This window comes from Meriones unguiculatus, chromosome 11, assembly GCF_030254825.1.
Source record: "Meriones unguiculatus strain TT.TT164.6M chromosome 11, Bangor_MerUng_6.1, whole genome shotgun sequence".
In the NCBI taxonomy this organism is placed as follows: Eukaryota; Metazoa; Chordata; class Mammalia; order Rodentia; family Muridae; genus Meriones; species Meriones unguiculatus.
The window spans coordinates 64,707,633-64,727,208 of record NC_083359.1 but is presented as its reverse complement, the minus strand read 5'-3'; the positions used below and the strand labels follow the sequence as shown (position 1 = coordinate 64,727,208).

Sequence of the window (19,576 nt, the reverse complement as noted above, 5' to 3'; positions counted from 1 at the left end):
TTTTTTTTTAATGATGTAATTAACTATCAGTTTATAATGGGTTTTAAATAGAGATTATCTTTGATAATGTGTTAATCCATATTATCTAATTTGGACATAGTAATGCTGACATTCTATTAATATCTTACTCTTACAACTGTTACATTTAATTTATTTATTAGTGTGTTGTGCTATTGAAGAATTTTTTTTTTTTTTGAAAGTTTGGGGTAGATAGTCCACAGAAGGAAATATTTTTATTTATAATTTAATTTTAGCTGTAGAAGCTTGGAGAAGACTTAAGAATTTTAAGTTTGCTGTTTTTCTCAGTGACTTTGCTAGGTCTCTCTCTCTCTCTCTCTCTCTCTCTCTCTCTCTCTCTCTCTCTCTCTCTGTGTGTGTGTGTGTGTGTGTGTGTGTGTGTGTGTGTGTGTTACTCTCAGCAGTCCCTTTGCTTCAACCTTCTGAAAACTGTGAGTATTGGCACTAATTCTATAACTGGCTTACAACAGGTCTTTCTCTTGATCAAAGTAATTGGTTGTTTTGTTAGATGTATAGAGTTGTCATCTAAGAAAATGACTATTAATGTGTAGTATGAATATCTTTGGGCATTCTGAAGACCTTTTAAAAGGGCAGCCCATTTGCAATATAATACTAAGGTGATTATTATCTTTATGTATCAGGTTTTTTTTAAAGATTTTATTTATTATTTATACAACATTCTGCCTGCACACCAGATCTTACTATAGATGGTTATGAGCCACCATGTGGTTGCTGGGAACCGAACTCAGGACCTTCAGAAGAACAGCAAGTGTTCTTAACCTCTGAGCCATCTCTCCAGCTCTGTTCATCAGTTTTTAAATGAAACTTTGTATCCAGTGCCCAACCTTCCCTCTCTTTCCTCCATCTCTTCCTTTGCCTTCTTTTAGTAGTTCTCTAACACACCCATGTATTTGTCTCCTCATCTGAAAGTGGGACGTGTTTAGAAGAAGAAATATATTAATATGATTAATTTGTAATATGTTTAAAACAGCCCTCTCATATAGTAAATACTTTAGCAAATATTAGTAATGGTTACTAACCATCATTGTTTTGTTGCATACTCTTATGTGCTAAAATTTTTTATGGCAGTACTTAACATAATTTTTAATTACATATTGTGTAAAAAATGAAATATGAGGACCTAAAAAGAGATCTGTTCTTTCTTGGAAAACTAGTTTGTATAGCTGAGAAAACGAGTTCCTTTAAAAATGAAACTAACATTTAGGGTAAATAAAATAGTTGTCTAAAGCTTGGAAATATTAGAACAGTTAAGATTTTTTTATACTTAGATTTCTTCCTGAGGACCAGAAGAAAATAAGTCTTGGATTTTCATAAAATGGCCGGAAAGAGTTCCTATAATTTAATGTTTTGATTAAATTTAAATACTTAATATGCATTTAAATTTTGAATAACTTCCATTTAAAACTATTTTGTTCAGTTAATCAGCTGCTGATCCCTATTTCAATCTGTAAGTATACTCTTTACTTGAGGGAAGAAAAAAAGATTACAAAGATGATCAGAAAATATATTATTGTGTTTGCAACTATTTCCAGAAGACTTAGGTAAGGGGATTGGGGTGGATAAGTGTGTGTGTGTGTGTGTGTGTGTGCAGTATAGGACTCAGAGATTTATATCCTAACAACATACTAAAAATTCAAGTTGATCATGTTTATTTCACTGAGAGCACTGCTGGGAAGACTGTCATATGAATAATTACAATACCCGTTTTTTAAGGATTTGCAGCAGTACAAACTGGAGTTTGAAATATTTTTCTTTTCTCTCCCACTTCCTCCTTTCTGTTTGTAGGGATCGGGTTGTAGCTGTTTTTGTGCAAGGTCCTGCTTGGCAGTTCAAAGGTTGGCCATGGCTTCTACCTGATGGATCACCAGTTGACATATTTGCTAAAAGTAAGATTCTCATAAATTCACTGCTTATTCAGCATAGGGTTTTTAAGAGAAAGAACCATATTTAGTCACCTTGCATATAAATGTATTAAAGGATTGCCATTCAGTAACAATAAAAACCTTTAGCCACCTGTATTTTTAAAGCCAAAAATACATTAACATTTTCTATGTGGTTTATAAAAAATGAGTGTTACCTATATGATACATTGCTAAGTATTTTAGGTTATTTACATCATTAATAGTTCAGCTTTCCTGTACATTTTTATTAAGATTGATAATTAGCTTTATGTAATGTACATTGTATGAATTAATGATTTTACTGTGATATTTCTGTAACTGCATATATCAAATAATAATTAAGTTTTATATAGGTTGACCTATATATGTATAGCACTAATTAAAATGTCTAGTACATTTATCAGCTACCCCATCTGGGATGGTTACCTAGAGTGGCCTTTCTCTTCCTTCAGCTCTCTCAGTTCAAATGTTCTGTCTTTGGAGAATCCTTAATAGAGCTTGTTTCTTGGCAGCTTCTAATTTTTGTTATTTTACTGGAAGTCTTGCCTGGCAGGAATGCAACTACCACAGTAGGAGCAGCTCTTTATTCATTTATTCAGCTTTGCGTTCTCAGCATAAAAGAATGCTAGACACATGGAGACTTTCAATAAATAGTCTATGAATGAATTATATAGATTAAAATTCCTGTTGAACATACATCTAGATAAATTGATACAGTAGATTATGTAGTCTACTCGGTAGAAGGGATAGTCCAACTGCTATTTAGATGGGGCCCAAATAAAATATTAATGTTAGTAAAGTTAATAAAAATCATTCTCATAAAACAGGTACTTAATCATTGGCAAGTTACTGTGAATATAAATTATACTATTATGCAATCCAGACATGTTAGCAACCCATTTTTGTTGGTAATCCCATTCTCTCCTAAAATTAAAGTTTTAATAATTTGTTTTTAATCTCAGTTTATTTTCAAAGATAAATTATATTACTGTTCTTATGATAGTTCTTTATGTCATTTCTAAGTAATACAAGGGTTAGGCAAAAAAGAAAGTAAAATATACAGAGAGAATTGAAATTTAATGAAAGTATTAATGATTGCAAGTACCTGTTTTTTGTTTTTTGTTTTTTCTTGTTGACTGTTTAAAAATTATTAGGTTATCTTCAAGATATAAAGACTTAATTTTATTAGAAATATAATGTACTTTTTTCTATTGTTGAGATTATTCTTCCAAGGAAGATAAAGATATAGTCATTGATTTTCTTCTACATAGTCTTTCTCTTCATTGTTGTTTTGTACTGGCTCTTTTCTGGGAATGATTAGAAGTGTTCTCCTTCCATATTTAAAGAAATCACAAACTAAACCATTGACTTGATCTCACACCTTCTTTTTTGAAATTACTCTTTGAAAAAAATTATCTCCAATAACTTTGTACTTAGGTCTCAATCCACTACAGTGTGGCTGCTTCGTTAAAGTTGTTTTCCCACCTCTCATTATTGGATAGTCTTGACCTCCATTTCTTGCCTTTCAAAGTGCTTGTTTTCAAATACTTTTCAAAGTGCTTGTTTTCATTTGATCTCAAGGGTTTTCTGTTTTGTTTTGTTTTGTAGTTTTTTTTTTTTTCTTTCTGGCTTTCAGCCATACATTTTAAGTTCTGAATACCCTGTTAAGAAAATCTTACACTTTTAGGTTTTTGTTTGTTTGTTTTATTTTGTTTACTTATATCTATTTATTTTTTGTTTATCAGGATAGGATTTCTCTGAGTTGCTTTGGCTGTCCTAGAACTCACTCTAGACTCACCTTTTCAGTTTTTATCTCTTACCCACTTTATAAAAGTTATATCTCTTAATTCAGAATTGTAGGACTGTCTTACTACCTGATAAATACTTGGTAATGTTCTATTGAAATATTAGTCTGTTTCAAGTGATTTCAGTTAATTGTCTTACCCTCTTCACCTAAACTTTTATTCCTACCTTAACTTAGTTCTTAGTGCGTGTCCTAGTTTCATTTGTGTTGTTGTAATAAAATACTTTTTTAAAAAAAGGCAGCTTAGGGGAAAATATGTTTATTTCAGTTTATAATTTCAGGTAACAGTTCTTCATTATGGGGAGATCAAGACCGAACCTTCGTTTAACTAGCCAAATCACATCATAGTCACGAGCAGAGAAAAATTCATGCATTCATGTTCACTTGCTTGCTTGCTTTTGCTCATCGTAGATGTTCTACTCTTGATAGAGTTTAGGACCTGTTGTCAGGGAATAGTGTTGCTTGTAGTGGGCTGGCTCCTCCCACACCAGGTAACTTAGTAATGAACTCTGCCGTAGACATGCTTACAGGCCACCCCAGTGTAGAAAATGCCTTAGTGCAACTCTCTTTTCAGGAGATTCTAGGGTGTTTCAAGTTGATAAATTAAAAACCACAGTGCTTTTCTTAGGTTTTATTAGTCCCACTCTTTTCTATATCATAATGCACATAGTATAGCACAAGAGAAACCTCAGAGTCTGGGGGTATTTTCATGGGCTATAGAAAAAACTGACTTAGTGCTACATAATTATGATACAATCAAAATGTATTAAACATAGTATATTTTTAATATAAACTAAAAACCTTTTAAAAGTATAATAAATTTTAATTTGTAGCATAAAATATTTTGTTTTAAGTAGCTGAGCAATTATACACATTTGTTGTTTAAAATTCCCTTTTTCCCCTCCATTTTTGAAATGGTGGAATTGAATCCTAGACTTTTTGCATGATCTCAAGGCCTATTTATTTATTTATTTATTTATTTTTTTAATTTTTTCAATGCAGTTTATTCAGGAACATTGAACAATCCTCGGACCCCGGGGAAAGTATTTATTTATTTTTAATGTGTATTGGTACACATACCACATGTGTGCCTTATACCATGGAGGCCAATAGAGGGCATTGGATTCCACCGAGCTGAAATTTACAGGTGTTCATGAGTTGCCATGTGGGTACTGGGAATAGAACCCAGGTCCTCTGAAAGAGCTGTTAGTGCTCTTGACCACCATGCCATCTGTACAGCCCCATTCCTCAGGGTTTTTTTTTTTCCATGATAGTCTTAAGTAAGAATATATTAATTATTAAAGAGATATAGGATTTAAGGGTTCAGATTATTTTATTTAAATGTAACTTTTAATATGTATTTAGTATGTAATATGTATGTGTATGCTTAGGTGGGCACACACATGTACGTGTGAGGGTATTTGTAGGTAGAGGACAGATATTTGGCATCAGTCAATTTATTTACCACTCTTGCTTTTTTGTTTTGTTTTGTTTTAATTAGTGTGTGTGTGAGAGACAGACAGGGAGAAACACAGAGAGAGAAAGAATGAATGAATATACTTTGTATATGAGTGGTAGAGACAGAGAATGGGTACGTGTATCTATGTTCCCACAAAGTCTGTGACTCATGAAGTTGGGAGCTTCTCTTAGAGAGTATGTTCTCTCTGTCCACTGAGGGTTCCAGTGATCAAACTCAGTTGTCAGGCCTGTGCAGTAAGTGCCTCAAACTATTGAGCCATCTTTATTGATCTTTATTGAGCCCAACTTTATTTTCTAAGACGAGTTCTTGTTGAACCGACCATCATTGTTGTTAGAATGGCTCATCAGTGAGCTTCAAGGAACTTGCCTTTCTCTGTCCCCCAACTTTGGGACTATAGACCCAAGGTACTAGGGCCTAATTTTTATGTGAGTGTAGGGGATCCACAGACTCAAGTACCCAGGCTCCTGTGGCAGACACTTTATTGACTGAGCCTTCTACACAGCCCCTTCATATGTAGTTTAAGCATCAGTTTAAAGTAAAAACAGTTAATGGATTAGAAAACTAAGGATGGAATAAGCAGATTGAAAAGTATTTAGAAATTTTAATTTATATTTAATTCTCTAATTCATAATTTTAAAAAAGGTCAAGAAGTGTTTACTTATATAACACATTTTGAAAGTGGGGTTTTCAAGTCTATAACAGAATCCCTGAATGGGTTGTTTTAATTAAATATTATATGGTAAATTTTATTTTTTAAAGAAAATGGCTTTTAAATAATATTTATTGTTCCTTCCATCTATTCATTTAAACTTTTTGAGGAATTGAACCTTGATTAGTTATTAATGTCACAAGCTAGTGTGTGAGCTAGACATGGTGTCTCATGTCTATAATCATGGTATTTGAGAAGCTGAGCTAGGAAGATTGCTGTGAATTTGGGTCAGACTGGGCTACATAAATGAGATCTTAGCTCAAGAAAAACAAAAACACCAATATGCAATGAAACAAGCAGTTACAAGGTTACAATCATAATTTTTTTTTTAAAGTCACTTGTTTTCTCTGTAGGAAACCCTGACAACAGGTAATGATGGTGATAGTAACAGTTATGCAGTTATAAAAAGAAAAAGTTGAAGAAAACAGCATTTTACATATGTGTTTACAAAACAAACCTCCGTTCATCAAACACTGGCTATAAATGTAATAATTAACCATCTATGATGACCCAAGTTTTATCAGGGTATGGAAAAGGAAGATAATATTTTTTTCATTTGTTTTAGCTCTTGAATTATCTTTTAGTGTTGAAAATCATGCATTTCACTTTCTTGATCTTTTATAGTATCTATCACTTTTGGAATAAAATTCATATATGTTTTATCTAGCCCATCATCTACCCAAAGATTATTTATTTATAAGGCATTCCATGTGAGGACTCTAGAAACAATTTTGTTTTTTCAGTCTGAACATTTATATTGTTTCTTTGCAGCACATAGTTTTCAGCTTCCTACTTGTAGATCACTCCTCCAGAAGCCTTCCCTGTGTGCCTTGTCCACAGTAACTCCTTACATATTGTTGGTGTCTCTGTGTAGTGCTTCATTTTCCTCACTTCCATTCTTTGCACATTGCATACTTATCTGCTTACTGGCTACTAGATTATATATTCTGTGAGGATGGAGAGTTTATTGTCACCACTGTACTCTTACTGCATAGAATAGTTCACTTTATATAAATAATGTATTTAACTAAATGCTAGCTATCTTCTTTTCGTGATTGTTTTTTTTCTTGCCTATCATTTTTTTTTAAACTGAATGGTATATTTTGCTTTTTATTGTTGTGATAAATACTATGACCAAAATGTCCGTGGGGGAGGAAGGGGTTTATTTGACTTCTGTGTCCTGATTGCAGTTCACTATTGAGGGAAATCGGGACAGAAACCAAGCTGGAGCAGAGGTAGGAACTGTGGAGGAAAGCTTCTTCCTGGCTTGCTTTTCGTGGCTTGCTCAGCCTAACCAGGGATGGCACTGCCCGCACTGGACTGGGTCCTCCCACATCAGTCATTAATCAAGAAAATGCTCCCACACACTTGTCTCCAAGCTAATCTGATGGATTTTCCTCAGTAAAGGTTCCCCTTTCTGGATTACCCGAACTTGTGTCATGCTGACAAAAATCTGCCAGCATTTGAGTCATGTTAGTTTTTACTCCCCTAGTAATTTCACAAGTATTTGTCATTCTGGCTGTGTTTCTTCTACCCAATTAAAAAACCGCCTCCCCAGTTTTTTAATCTGCAAATATTTTATAATGATTTTCTGAATCACTGGAATTTTAGACTGTTTTGGGCTTCTAAGGCCAGTAGTACTCTGAATGCTTATGATCTTAATCTTTTTCTTCCTTATCTTTGCTACTTTACATATTTAAGTTCTTTTACATTTCATTTCTAAGACTAAACTATTTTCTCTTTGAGCATTCTCTTGATGATCCTGTCACTTTGTTCATTGCTTGCTTGTTTTTTTCTTTAAGTCTTAAGTTAAACATTGTTGCGTAAGCAATCCTTTTTTTAATTCATGGCTTGTGAAAAGATTTCTTTTGTGTCTCTATGATACTGTACTGCCCCTACCATACTGTATTTGAATTTGTTTTTAATCTTTCACTGAGTCATGAATTTTATCTTAGTTTATTTAGTATTTCACTCTCCAGTAGGTAACTTCTTTCAGCCCTCACTGTTTGTTGACTTTGAGTGTTTCAGATGGTACTATAGTACTACTGCACAGCTGTTTCAAAGATCACTGGTTATAATGTTAAGGTAGATTCAGTTGGTACTAGAAAGATTGGAATATTTGTTTGTTTTTTATTTGTGTTTATATATTTTTTCGTTCAACATATATTTCCATAATTTTGGGTATAATTTTAATAAGAGTTCTCCTTTTTTCCTCCTTGTTCTCCATATAGTTAAAGCCTTTCATCTCAAATATGATGAAGTTCGCCTAGATCCAAATGTGCAAAAATGGGATGTAACAGTATTAGAACTGAGCTATCATAAGCGTCATTTGGATAGACCAGTTTTCTTACGTTTTTGGGAAACATTGGATAGGTAATTATGTTTCTGAAAATATAGTCACATAAAGCTTTATATTAATGCTATTTTTTAAATCAGAATTTAAAACCTTTAAAGTGATGAGCTATGTCCTGTAATTCCTTGCTTTAAACATTGATTTGAAGCCAACATAATAATTGATAAAAACTTTGATTTATTGACTTTATATTTAAATGAGGAAAAAGTTTAGATCCTGTTAGAAGGCACACTAAACTCTGAGTGAGAAGACAAAGATTTTGTGATCTTGCTCTCATGAACTGTGTAACCTTCTGAACTTTATTTTCTGTCTGCTCAGAAGGCTTGCAGTTGGGTGACCGCTGAGCTCTGCAGACTGAAAGCTCCTGAAGGAAATTTAACTTTTACATTTATTTGAATTACTAGTATAGAGTTTATAAGTTCTTTATAACAACTGTTCTGTAATGTACAAATAAGAGAATAGCAAATGATCATAATTAATACTATGAACTCAGTTATATTTCCTGATAGCTACAGCTAGTTTGATTATCTCTCACTGGATTGTGCCAGTTTTCTGAAAGTAACTTTAAGGTTATAACTGATAGAATGTAAAGACAAATGCACTTTTAGTAAACTCTTAGGTTATAGAATTTAATGCGAAATACTTCTTTTGCTTACTATTTTTCAGAAGTTAAAGACTTCTGAAACAACTTCCAGTTGTTTAGTAAAAACAGTATTTTGTCCCCTCTTGATTTTGTTATAAAAAATAAGTAACCTTTTTACATGTAGTATTCTTAAAACTTTTTGTTTTGTCGTCATAACCAATTGTTGTATTTTTTCCCCTAGATACATGGTAAAGCATAAATCTCACTTGAGATTCTGAATCATTTGATTTCTCCTTTTCTGAAAACTTGGATTGAAAAGCATGGATATAGCTTGATCTACAAACTGAAACCCAAGCTTTATGAATTCATCAAGAACTTACAAATGAAGAAGGCCACAGAACAGTCTTTTATAATAAGACCTTGTTTGATGCTGTGTGCTTCAAAGGGGCAATGCCTCCCATCCAACTTTTTTGGCTTACAACTATTTTTTTAATATTAGCCTTTTAGTCTGTAATGGAAATTGTATATTTTGATAGAAGTTTTTTCTCTATTGGTTAAATTAGCATTACTTAGAATTTGTTTCTTTAGAAATAAATACAGATTATAAATGTGTGTATATTTAGAAGTTATAAGGCTCTTTAGGCCATCTTGCTTCTGATTTTTCATTGCTCTATGATTCCTTTTACTGGAAAATACTGTCATGAATGGTATTAAATTTTAGACTTTAGAATTTCAAAACCCCATCAAAGGGAAGTAACTATTAAATCAGTTGAAAGACATCCTGTGTGTATACTATGTCTATACTAACTCATTTAAAAAGGAATAATGAAAAATCAAGAACAAGTCTTCAGTTTCAGTTGAACAGTTCGGCCTTTTCAAGATTTCTTTTGTAAATGAATACATTTAATGAATGTACATTCTCTTTGTTGACTTTGATGATTTTAAATTTAAAGTGATATATTTCTACCTGAGATATGTTTCCACGTGAAAGAAATCTCAAAAAAAAAAAAAAACAGATTAAAGTGTAATAGGCTGTAGTGATTTTTACTTGGAAAGTTAAAGTATGGTTTGGGGGAATGAGTGTGTGTCAGCGTAGTTACAGTGTAACTTGAAACTCTTCTAAGTCTGACTTTGATTCTTATTTTATATGCGCGATAAGATTTTGAGTCTTCTATTTGTACACATGTCAACTTGGGACTTCTTAGCTTCCATTATCCCGAAATATTGATCAATTCCCAGGCACCAAAGAACACATTTGCTTACGTGTCTGAACAGAACAAGATAAAAACACTGGTATTTTTATGTGTGTGTTCAATGTGGTATAAAATAGAAAACCTATATTTTAACTTAGTAAAAATATTTTACTATTTCTCTACTTTACACAGAGTGTTGCATCCAAGCTGCAATGAATGACCATGATCCTTGAGTCCTGGTTTTATCTTTTGCTACTTAAGAGGAATGTTTATTCCTTGAAACTTAGTTTGCCATTTGACCATCCCACCTTGTATGTTGTTTTCCTCAATGGATATCTCGTAGGGTACCAAATTGGCGGGTGGGGCATTGAAACATTTAGGCTCTTTCTTTTATTCAGGTGAGGATACTTAGCCGCTGTAGAATTTGATGCTATTATAAAGATGAGAAACAATTATTTATTTTATTAAGTTACCACAAAAGTCCATTACCAGTAAAATAGAAAAGATATTTATTCATATGGAATTCAGGGGTCTCTCCAGAAGATGAGCAGCTAATGTTTTAACTGACTAAAGTACATTTGTAGTCTTAATGGCTTCTGCCCACAGTTTTTATATCGTCTTCATAGTAAAAGAAAACTCACTTTGTTCACAGAATTTCTCAGCGTACAAATCTGTTCTTAAATTATGTATTGAATAAACTTTCTCCATAATGAAATAGTCAGGGACTCAAACCTGAAATACTTTAGTGTAGGATTACTTGTTAGGACTACTGCAAAGGACATGAACTACTACCTTTCTTTGAGGATGGTTGCTATTTATTCTTAATATCCGAAGTTTACTTGATAACAGAGAATGGTTAAAATTAATATCTACTTTGAACAAGGTTTATTTTTCTATTTAAATTTGCTTTGTGTGTAGTCAAAAGCTCCTGGGTGTACTTTGTAACATTAGTCTATCTAGAACAATGCTTTACATTTGTCCTAACAGCAGATCCTTTGTCAGCACCTGGATTTCTTGTTTTATTTTTAAGATTAAAAAAAAAAAAAAAAAAAAAAATTTTTTTTTAAAGAAGCAAGGTAATGGGTTACATGATAACATTTTGATGGATAATGTGCCATTTTACTTTGTTCTTTTCCCAGCCCACACTCCTCAGCTCTCACTTTCATTTTTGTTTTTGCTCTCCTATCAAATATATTCTATTTCTCCTTTTCTTCCTCACTGTTCTTTCATACTCTTATTCCTTCTGCATCATAGTTTTCTTTCTTTCATTGCTTACATATAGACACATAGACATGCATATAAATTTTAGATTTTTTTTTTAACACCAACACTTTGGTCCCCTAAGTAGGTTTATAAATTTTAGAATGGTTAATGATAAACATAACAGGAAAAGCAAATTTTTAAAAATTCACTACGCTCAGCCAGTCATTATTCTCTTGTGATTCAGTTCAACAGCATCACCTAACACAGTGCCTTGCACATTTAGGCATTCAGTAGTTAGTTATATGTATAAATGGATGGTATATTTTTAGCATTAGTGATTCAGTCCATACAAACAGTTTTGACCTTACTTAATCATAGAATTTGAGAATGCAGAATTACAGGGTGTGAGAAGTAAGTAGATAATTTAATGAAAATGAAGTACACATTCGTTCAGCTTACCTATATGTTGGTAATGAAGGTACTCTTGTCAGCTTTACTTAAAAGGTCTGTTATTTCGGGTCTCCTAAGTAACAGTAAGGAAAAGTACGTAGTTTTTAATCAGAGGCTCACCATTGGAGAGATTTGAAAAATACCATCAGTAATTTTTAAAAGTTTTCCTTTTTTTTTTTTTTTTGTATGTGTGAGAAAAAGAGATTTACCTGTTAAAATTGTTATTGGAAATAATGCTAATAACAGTATTAAATGTTTTGTTTTCTCCCTCCTCTTTTCATCTATGTATGTTTTATGAGAGTGGTTGTATTTTTTTAGGCCATTCTTTGCACTAAACCATCTCTCATATTGGTGATATTGGCCTGTATCCCCAAATGACAAATTCAAATCTTATTTATTTAAGGAACATTTTGCTGTTTAATATTTAAACAACATTTAATATATTTCATTATTAATTAGTATACGGCTTATGGTTTATTTCCTATTTTCTTACTACTTTACTTAAATATTCTTTAGCCGAAGCAGCAGAACAGCAGCTTATACAGGAATACCTAATTCATGATGATGAAAACCCAAGTTTTTAAGTTCAAAGAACTGTCAATTTCTTTGCTATGCAGAGTAACATTCAAGTTGGTTATGAAAAAAAGGCATAGGTTTGAGTTAGTATATACACAAAAAAGTATAAAAGTTCTCACCTAAAGAACATTCACTAATATATTTAAGAAACATTTACCTAAATAAAAATTGCTGTAACTATTAACACAATTAAATTAAAGTGATGACAGGTTTTTTAAGATGGGAAGGGATTGTTTATTGTACTGATGAACTATGCAAATTATTTGACATGTTGCAGTATCTTACAATGTTATAACTTACTGAACTGGTCAGAATTAACCATTTTGAAAGTGGGTTTAAATTTTGTTGAGTATTGTTTGTTGGCTTGAGAATAAACAAGAGCCATGCGCATTCCAGGCAAGCATTTTTACCACTTAGTTACACTCTGAACCATAAATTGTGAAATTACTTACATGCAAAATTAGAGCTAAACTAGAGAAGTTTATTTTTGCTTTTAGTCATCCCACCCCAGGGAAATTTATTAAAGAATGTGTGTGAATGCACATACATGTGCACACACACAATTCAAAAGAGTTGTTATTCTGTCTAGTTCAGATTCATGTAGAATGTTGAGGAGAAAATAATTGCAAGATAAAATTTGTAGAAATTTGTTTTTAGCTAAAAAGCTGGTGGCTGCTGATTTTCAAATAAATGCAAGTTAAATTTAATTACCTTCACTTTGGAATTACTGGACTGAATTTTCATTATCTACTTGGGTTTAATTTTTACATCGTGATTTTCATTAATTTTATAGTAAAATGGGAAATTGACTAAGTGTAACATAGAGAATTTGATTGGGGACTTTAAATTAGGCCCTAAATTTTCTGATATATTTATGGCCATGTTTAGATGTGTTGGCCCTAACATAGTTTCTGCACTAACATGTTGTCAGAGCAACTAAGGAAAAAAGTGAAAATGTACAGTAGCTGTATAAAGAATTCTTTTTAGTAAGTACACAATAGGTTAATGCTTTCAGGTCATTGATGTGTTTGGGATTGTGTGTATTAGAAACTGTTCGTAAGAGTATCTTGGAAGTTCTAAATTGCCACATACTGAAATGCAGTAAACATTTTATATGAATAAAGTTTGTGAACTACAACTAGTTTTGTGCCAAAGTTTAAAAGATGGGATTATAGTATGTCAAAATGAAGGGAATGATCTTTCTTTCTAGGTATTTTATAAGCTGTTACATTTTGTTTCTATTTTAAACATAAGTAAAGCTACTTGACCTTCAATTTGGGTTATAGTTCTTAATAGGTAACTTTGTTTCTTCCATGGTAGTATCAGTGTGTTTGCTTAATCATCAACTAGTGCGTTAAAGCAGTTCCTGAGTAGAACTTAACCTTAAATCCTTTGTTACCTGATGAAATGATCTCATTCCATTTTGGTAGCTTTTTAAGTTATGGGCTTTATTTTACCTGCAACATTTTGCTGTTAAAAATCTTGGGAATATATCTGCTGTTCCTTAGTTCCCCAAAAATGACTCCAGCAAAATAACAAGAAAAGTGTGTGTGTGTGTGTGTGTGTGTGTGTGTGTGTGTGTACAATGCACAGCTATCAAGAAGGCAGAAAATATTTTTAAGTTTGGGATATTGTCTTTATGTAAAGTGATTGATGAGCTTTATCTGGCATAGTATTTCTGTTCAGGAAATAAAGATGTTTACTTTTTGGAATCAATGAGTTAAATCCAGTTAGTCTCTTTTTTTCAGTTAAGTTAAATAATTTCTAGAATTAGAGTTCTTCATAAAAGTAGCAGATTTTATGACCTAAACAGTTGAAGTATGTTAAGTTTCTTGTGTCATTGTAATAGTACTAAAACTGTATTCCAATATTTTACATAAAAACATCCTAGTTTTAACATCTTAAAATTTTAAAACAAGGGTGGTAGTGCCACACACTAGCACTTGGGAGGCAGAGACATCCAATCTTTGTGAGTTTGAGGCTAGCCTGGTCTACAGAATGTGTTCTGGGACCAAGGCTACACAGAGAACTCTATCTTGGGGAAAAAAAAATCATAATCAAAACGAACCACATTCCCAAATATCAAGTCATTAACATTATCATATCGACAATGCAAATAATAATATATGAACCTGATGTGACAGTTTTTAAATGAAGGATCTAATGGGCCACAGTCTAGGTGTTTTTGTTTGTTTTAAGTTTTTATTCTCTTCATGAGTGCTCAAAATTTATTCTTCTGTTCCTTTTGGTTGTCTGTTCTTAGATCCATGTCTGTGTAACTAAAAGTGACTACTGTTGTGTTGATTTTTAGGGCTCAGAGGTTTGCATGTTAATAATAGCATATTGCCAGGTAAGCTTTTTTTCTTTCTCATTTTAAGTGTTGAGTGATCAACATTTAGGGTGAATTGGAAGACTGAACATCAAGTTTTTAAATGATTGTAGAAAACCTAATAAAGTAGCTCCGAAGTTTCTCTCTTACCTGCAGATCCTTTGTCCCAGAATTCAGTTTGGATTTCATCTTTATTGGAAGAATATTGAATTAATGTTTATAGACCTGAGGTCATACTGAAGCTGAAGACATCTGAAAGATTCTATTATTACATTTTGATATTTTTATTGAACTCTGCTTTCTTTTCCAACAAATTTTTAGCAGAGAACACATTAGGTAATTCATTGTGGTAAAACATGTTTATAAGTATTCTTAAGATAACTGCCTTCCTAGAGTTGACAGTATTAAGACTAAATGTGATAATTGTATCTATTTTTTTAAGTTGGTAGATAATATAAACATTCTTTTAAATGGAGCAGTTTGAAAGTTTTCTATTTTTTTAAATCAGGACTCTAATCACTGAAAGATATATCAGTGAGCTTAGCCTCATCATGGCTCATTAAAGTTGTTTTAGCACAATTGAGCATTATTAGCATTTATGCTGGTTTTGACTCTAAAACAGTTTGAAAATATTTTGTGTTCTTCGGTAATGTATTTTTATTTTGTAATGAATAACCAATTACAGAAAGAAATGTAGAATGATGGATAAAATGAATTGAGTTGTAAAGTAGTTTAACGATAAAACAAGTTGATGTATTTTGAAGAGAATGAAATTATTTGAGAAATTTTACTAAAAGCGAAATAAGGTAGAGTATGAATTTGGGAGCCAGACCTCTGATACGATTTTCTTTCAGCAACATTTACCTACTAATTCCAAGTGTAGTGTAGAGCATCAAAGTTAGATTTACTTACTTACTTACTTTTAGGTAATTTGGTGGAAGGAGAAGTAGGCCAGGGCATTGGAGACATTTACTAGGTGATGGTATGTTTTGACAGCAGGTGGAATCCAAGTTGTGCAAAGAATAAATCATGGAGAAGAGCTGGCGAAAGTGAGATGGCTTTTCTGTATATTGAAAGCTTCCATCAAGTTGAGCTTGAAAGATGAGAAGGGGAGATTGAGTGGGGTGTGTAAAATAAAGGTTTTTATGAAGTGCCATTACCGAGGTCATCCCCCCCCCCTTTTTTTTATACATCTCTTTTACAAAGACTAACTTGAAGAGTTGGGAACTGACAGCTGTGTGTTAGAACAAAGGCATCCCAGAACATACTGATAGTAGGAAAGGACTTTATATTCTGGAGAACTGTTCTTTGACTTCTCTGAGCTGCCTGTTTACTCAATTTTTCCTAAACTTGGATTGAGAACTCCTAATACAGTTCCAACACACTTTTGTCACAGAGAGGTTAGTTAAATGCTATCCTGATTCTTACCTAAATCTTCCTGTGTCCTTTTTCCTTGTTAGCATGACATAGTATGCCTTATGTTTTTGTTGGCGATGTTTTTCTTTCAATCCTGCCTCCCTCACTTTCTCACCAATTCCTTGATTATGCAGCTGCAACCCAGCATTATTCCACTGTCTTCCCAGAAGTGACCTTACCTTTTCTGACAGAGGAAACAGAAGCCATGGACTTCCTGATACTGTATGGCTTAAGCCTTGAATATACATACAAGTATCTTTTCTTTCTATTGGTCTAGTGTCCTGTTGCTCATTAGGGACTTGCATTTCTCTGCAACTTCTGCTTTGTTGCAGAGTTTACCGTACTGTTTTCTTGTATATTTATCTTGTCACCCTGTAGTTAACACCCTTTGCACACATTTGTTGCTGCCTTTTGTCTTAAACACTAGTGGTGTGCTGGGAGAAGGCTTGATTCCTTGCCACCTGCCACCCACTTCCCTCTTCTGCCAGTAATCTTTCTTAATCACTAGACAAGTGGTTATGGCACTAACAACAAGTAGTGTTTACAGTCTGTTGGCTCTACCAGAATATGGAATTGGGACTTAAACTCTTGAGTCGTTCTTCCAAAGATCATGGACTTACAGGAAAAGTGGTGGTGTCATCCACATTGTGCTGCCAAGGGGACAACTCTCAAGTGTACTTTGTGAGTCACATGGTGAGCTCAGCTTCAGTATGCTTAGGGAGAACCAGTCTTTCATGGGAGATTACTTAAGGTGTTTGAATAGAAAACTTGATAACAAGCCATCATTCCCCACAGAAATAAAGGTAATTGACTTCTTGATTATATTATTTTTGCCTGTTGCTGATTAGAATATTTCATAGAATGATATGTCCTAAAGTTGGAATCAGTGCCTATGGGAAGAAATATCTCTATAGTGAGAACACTCAAGGGAGAAATGAAAAGGCCTAGTTGGTTGACATGGAGGGCAATTTGAATTTTCAAACATCTGAGAAAATTTATAGACAACTTTCTATAAAGCAATACAAAACCACTACAATGTTAGCAAAGAAGAAAGTGGTACCTGATTAATAATTTACTAAGAAGACAAAACTTGAAAGATATGAAGGTCATGACTTCTAGGAGACAAATACAGACTGTTGAGTGTGGGTAAGAAGGGCCAGCAAACACAAGAAGATGTATTGGGCAAAACTTGTAAATAGTAGAGGAAATCATTGAAAGAATTATGACTGATTCCAGGCAACATTGGGAGAAAGATAGGTCTAGGCAAATAGTTCATTTGAATACTTATTATTTAATTGCCAGTGACAAGCGCTGTGTTAATAAGCAAAAACTAGCCACAAACTCCCACAGTTTTGTATGATCACGATTGACTGAGAAAAAAAATGACGCAGAGGGAATATTATTTTGGAATAAAATGGTTGCAGAGTTTATCATTTTACAATATTAAGGATCAAACCCAGGGCCTTGGACATTTTAGGTAAGTGTTTTGACATTTAAGCTACATCCTCAGCCCAAACTTAACATTTTATATGGATGGCCAGAGGCAGATAAAATGACAGTTGTGTGATAGTTTAACCTTGTGAATATATGGGAAGAAAGTGCTCCAGATAGAGGATCGTTCCAAAGGCATGAGCTAGGATCCTATTTGCTATTTTAAGGACTGACAAGGAGGCTACTGGGCTTAATGTGAGAGCAGTTACAAGAAATACAAGAGCAGATAGAGCAGAGAACAAGATTCAGTACTGTCTTAAGGATCAGTAAGACCATTGGCTGTGGCTTATTGTTTAATGCAGAAGCTGTTACAGTTTTTGAGAGGAATGATATTTAAGTGTTTTAGGAGCCACTTTGGTTAAAGAATAGTCCATGTTTAGTTAAAAAGGGAAAACCCAGGAAGACCAGATCTTAGCTACTGTAGTAATTTAAGCAAATAAAGGCTTAGGCCACTGTGATACTGGTGGAAAAGTGATGTGGTCATATTTTGGAGATAATTTGAAAGTGCAGAGATTGGTTATAGTGTGTAAAATGATAGAGCCAGCAACATTCAAACATTTTTGGTTTTGTCTGAGCTGAAAAACAATTTTCTGACTAGAGTGTACAAGATTGTGTAAGTATGAAATTTGGGAATCTCAGTAAGTGAGAGGATCAGTTTACTTTTGAAATATTTAAAATGTCTTTAAGAAGAGGTGTAGGTCTTTGGGCTTTAGGCTAAAGAACGTTCAAAGGGGTCAAAAAAGGCATGTTTCTAGACTTATGCTTAAAATTACTACCAAGTCCCTTCAGATACAGTCTCTTGTCATAAGGCTATTTGCAGATACATAGACATGGCCTGTAACTTTATCTCAGAAACATGCCCCTAAAAATTTTTAAATAACAAATTAATAAAAATTAATATCCTGTGGTAGAGTAACTGAGAATTTATAATATGAATGTGACGTGGCAAGTCAATAAGCCCTGTTCTGTGGAATATGTCACACTCTCAGTACTGAGCTGTTTTTAGCAAAACCCAGAAGCAAGAATGAAAAGAGTAATATTCTGAAATATTGTAGACCATGAGAACAAAGGTGGGGCTTCTTGGAAGATTAACATTTGTTTAGCACCTAATGCAAGTTGCTGATTTTAAACAAACAAACAAACAAAAAGCTTTTAAAAGCTTACAGAAGCACTTTGGGCTATTTTCAAAGAATAATTTGTATTGATGTTTTGGAGACATTAAAATAGGTCTAGAAGTTATTTCCAAGTTATTGAATTGCGAACCTTGAAATTTTAGGTAGTAAGCTAGGTTTTCAGCCACAAAAGCACAAACCAAGTATTTTTAGTAAGCTTTTCAAAATACTTTTCTGGTAGCACTTTGGACTTTTTGTTTATCTGTTTTCATAACTTTTAATCTTTTGTAATTTAGTAAAGCTAATTCAGGTGGAAGCTCAGTTGTGTCATCCTGAATTGCTATGAGTGACTATTATTTCTCCCTTTAGAGCTTCTTGTGCCATCTTACTTTTTGTGAGAGGTTTGTGAATTGTTGATTGAGGGAATCAGGACACCACTGTCAGGGCTTGTTCTTAATTCACTTTGTATCCAGCTCAAATAACAGCATCTGTAACAATATATCTGTTATCTATTAATAAAGCTTAATTTAAATACAAGTACCCACCTTATTGTTCTCCCCTAGCACCTCAGTGAATCATCTTGCATGCTCCTTGAAGTATGTTGCTCAAATTTGGAGACCTTTAACACTGTATTGATTACTTTCTTTTCAATGTGACAAAATATCTGACATGAAATAAAAAGGAATTCTTTGAGTTCACCGTTTCAGAGGGTTCATTCTATGGTGCATGTCGTATGTGCCTGAAGAAGCAGTTGGTGGAACCCATTCTTAAAGTCTGGAGGACAAGATGCACAGCAGCAGATATTGACACTGAACTGACTTTCCATTTTTCTCTCTTGGTTTTGTACTCCTTGTTCCCAGCCTGTGGGCTTAGTGCCACCCACATTCAGGGTGGGATTTCCTCTTGAGTAGTCCTGTCTGTAATTACTCTTTAATTC

General features: G+C 33.3%; 1 protein-coding gene across 3 annotated transcripts in view; it reads left to right on the top strand.

The window, feature by feature from the left end:
* Positions 1-19,576, top strand: part of Cdc73 (cell division cycle 73) — a 133,725-nt gene that overhangs the window by 102,167 nt on the left and 11,982 nt on the right. Inside the window, exons 15-17 of one of the 3 annotated variants that reach the window (XM_060364411.1) lie at positions 1,825-1,925; positions 8,165-8,306; positions 9,111-19,337. In XM_060364411.1, the coding sequence (XP_060220394.1) occupies positions 1,825-1,925; positions 8,165-8,306; positions 9,111-9,147 (280 nt within the window). In that variant the 3' untranslated portion in view covers positions 9,148-19,337. Of the gene's footprint in view, positions 1-1,824; positions 1,926-7,123; positions 7,491-8,164; positions 8,307-9,110; positions 19,338-19,576 lie in introns of those variants that run through there. The other 2 variants (XM_060364412.1, XM_060364413.1) reach the window with 2 other exon arrangements.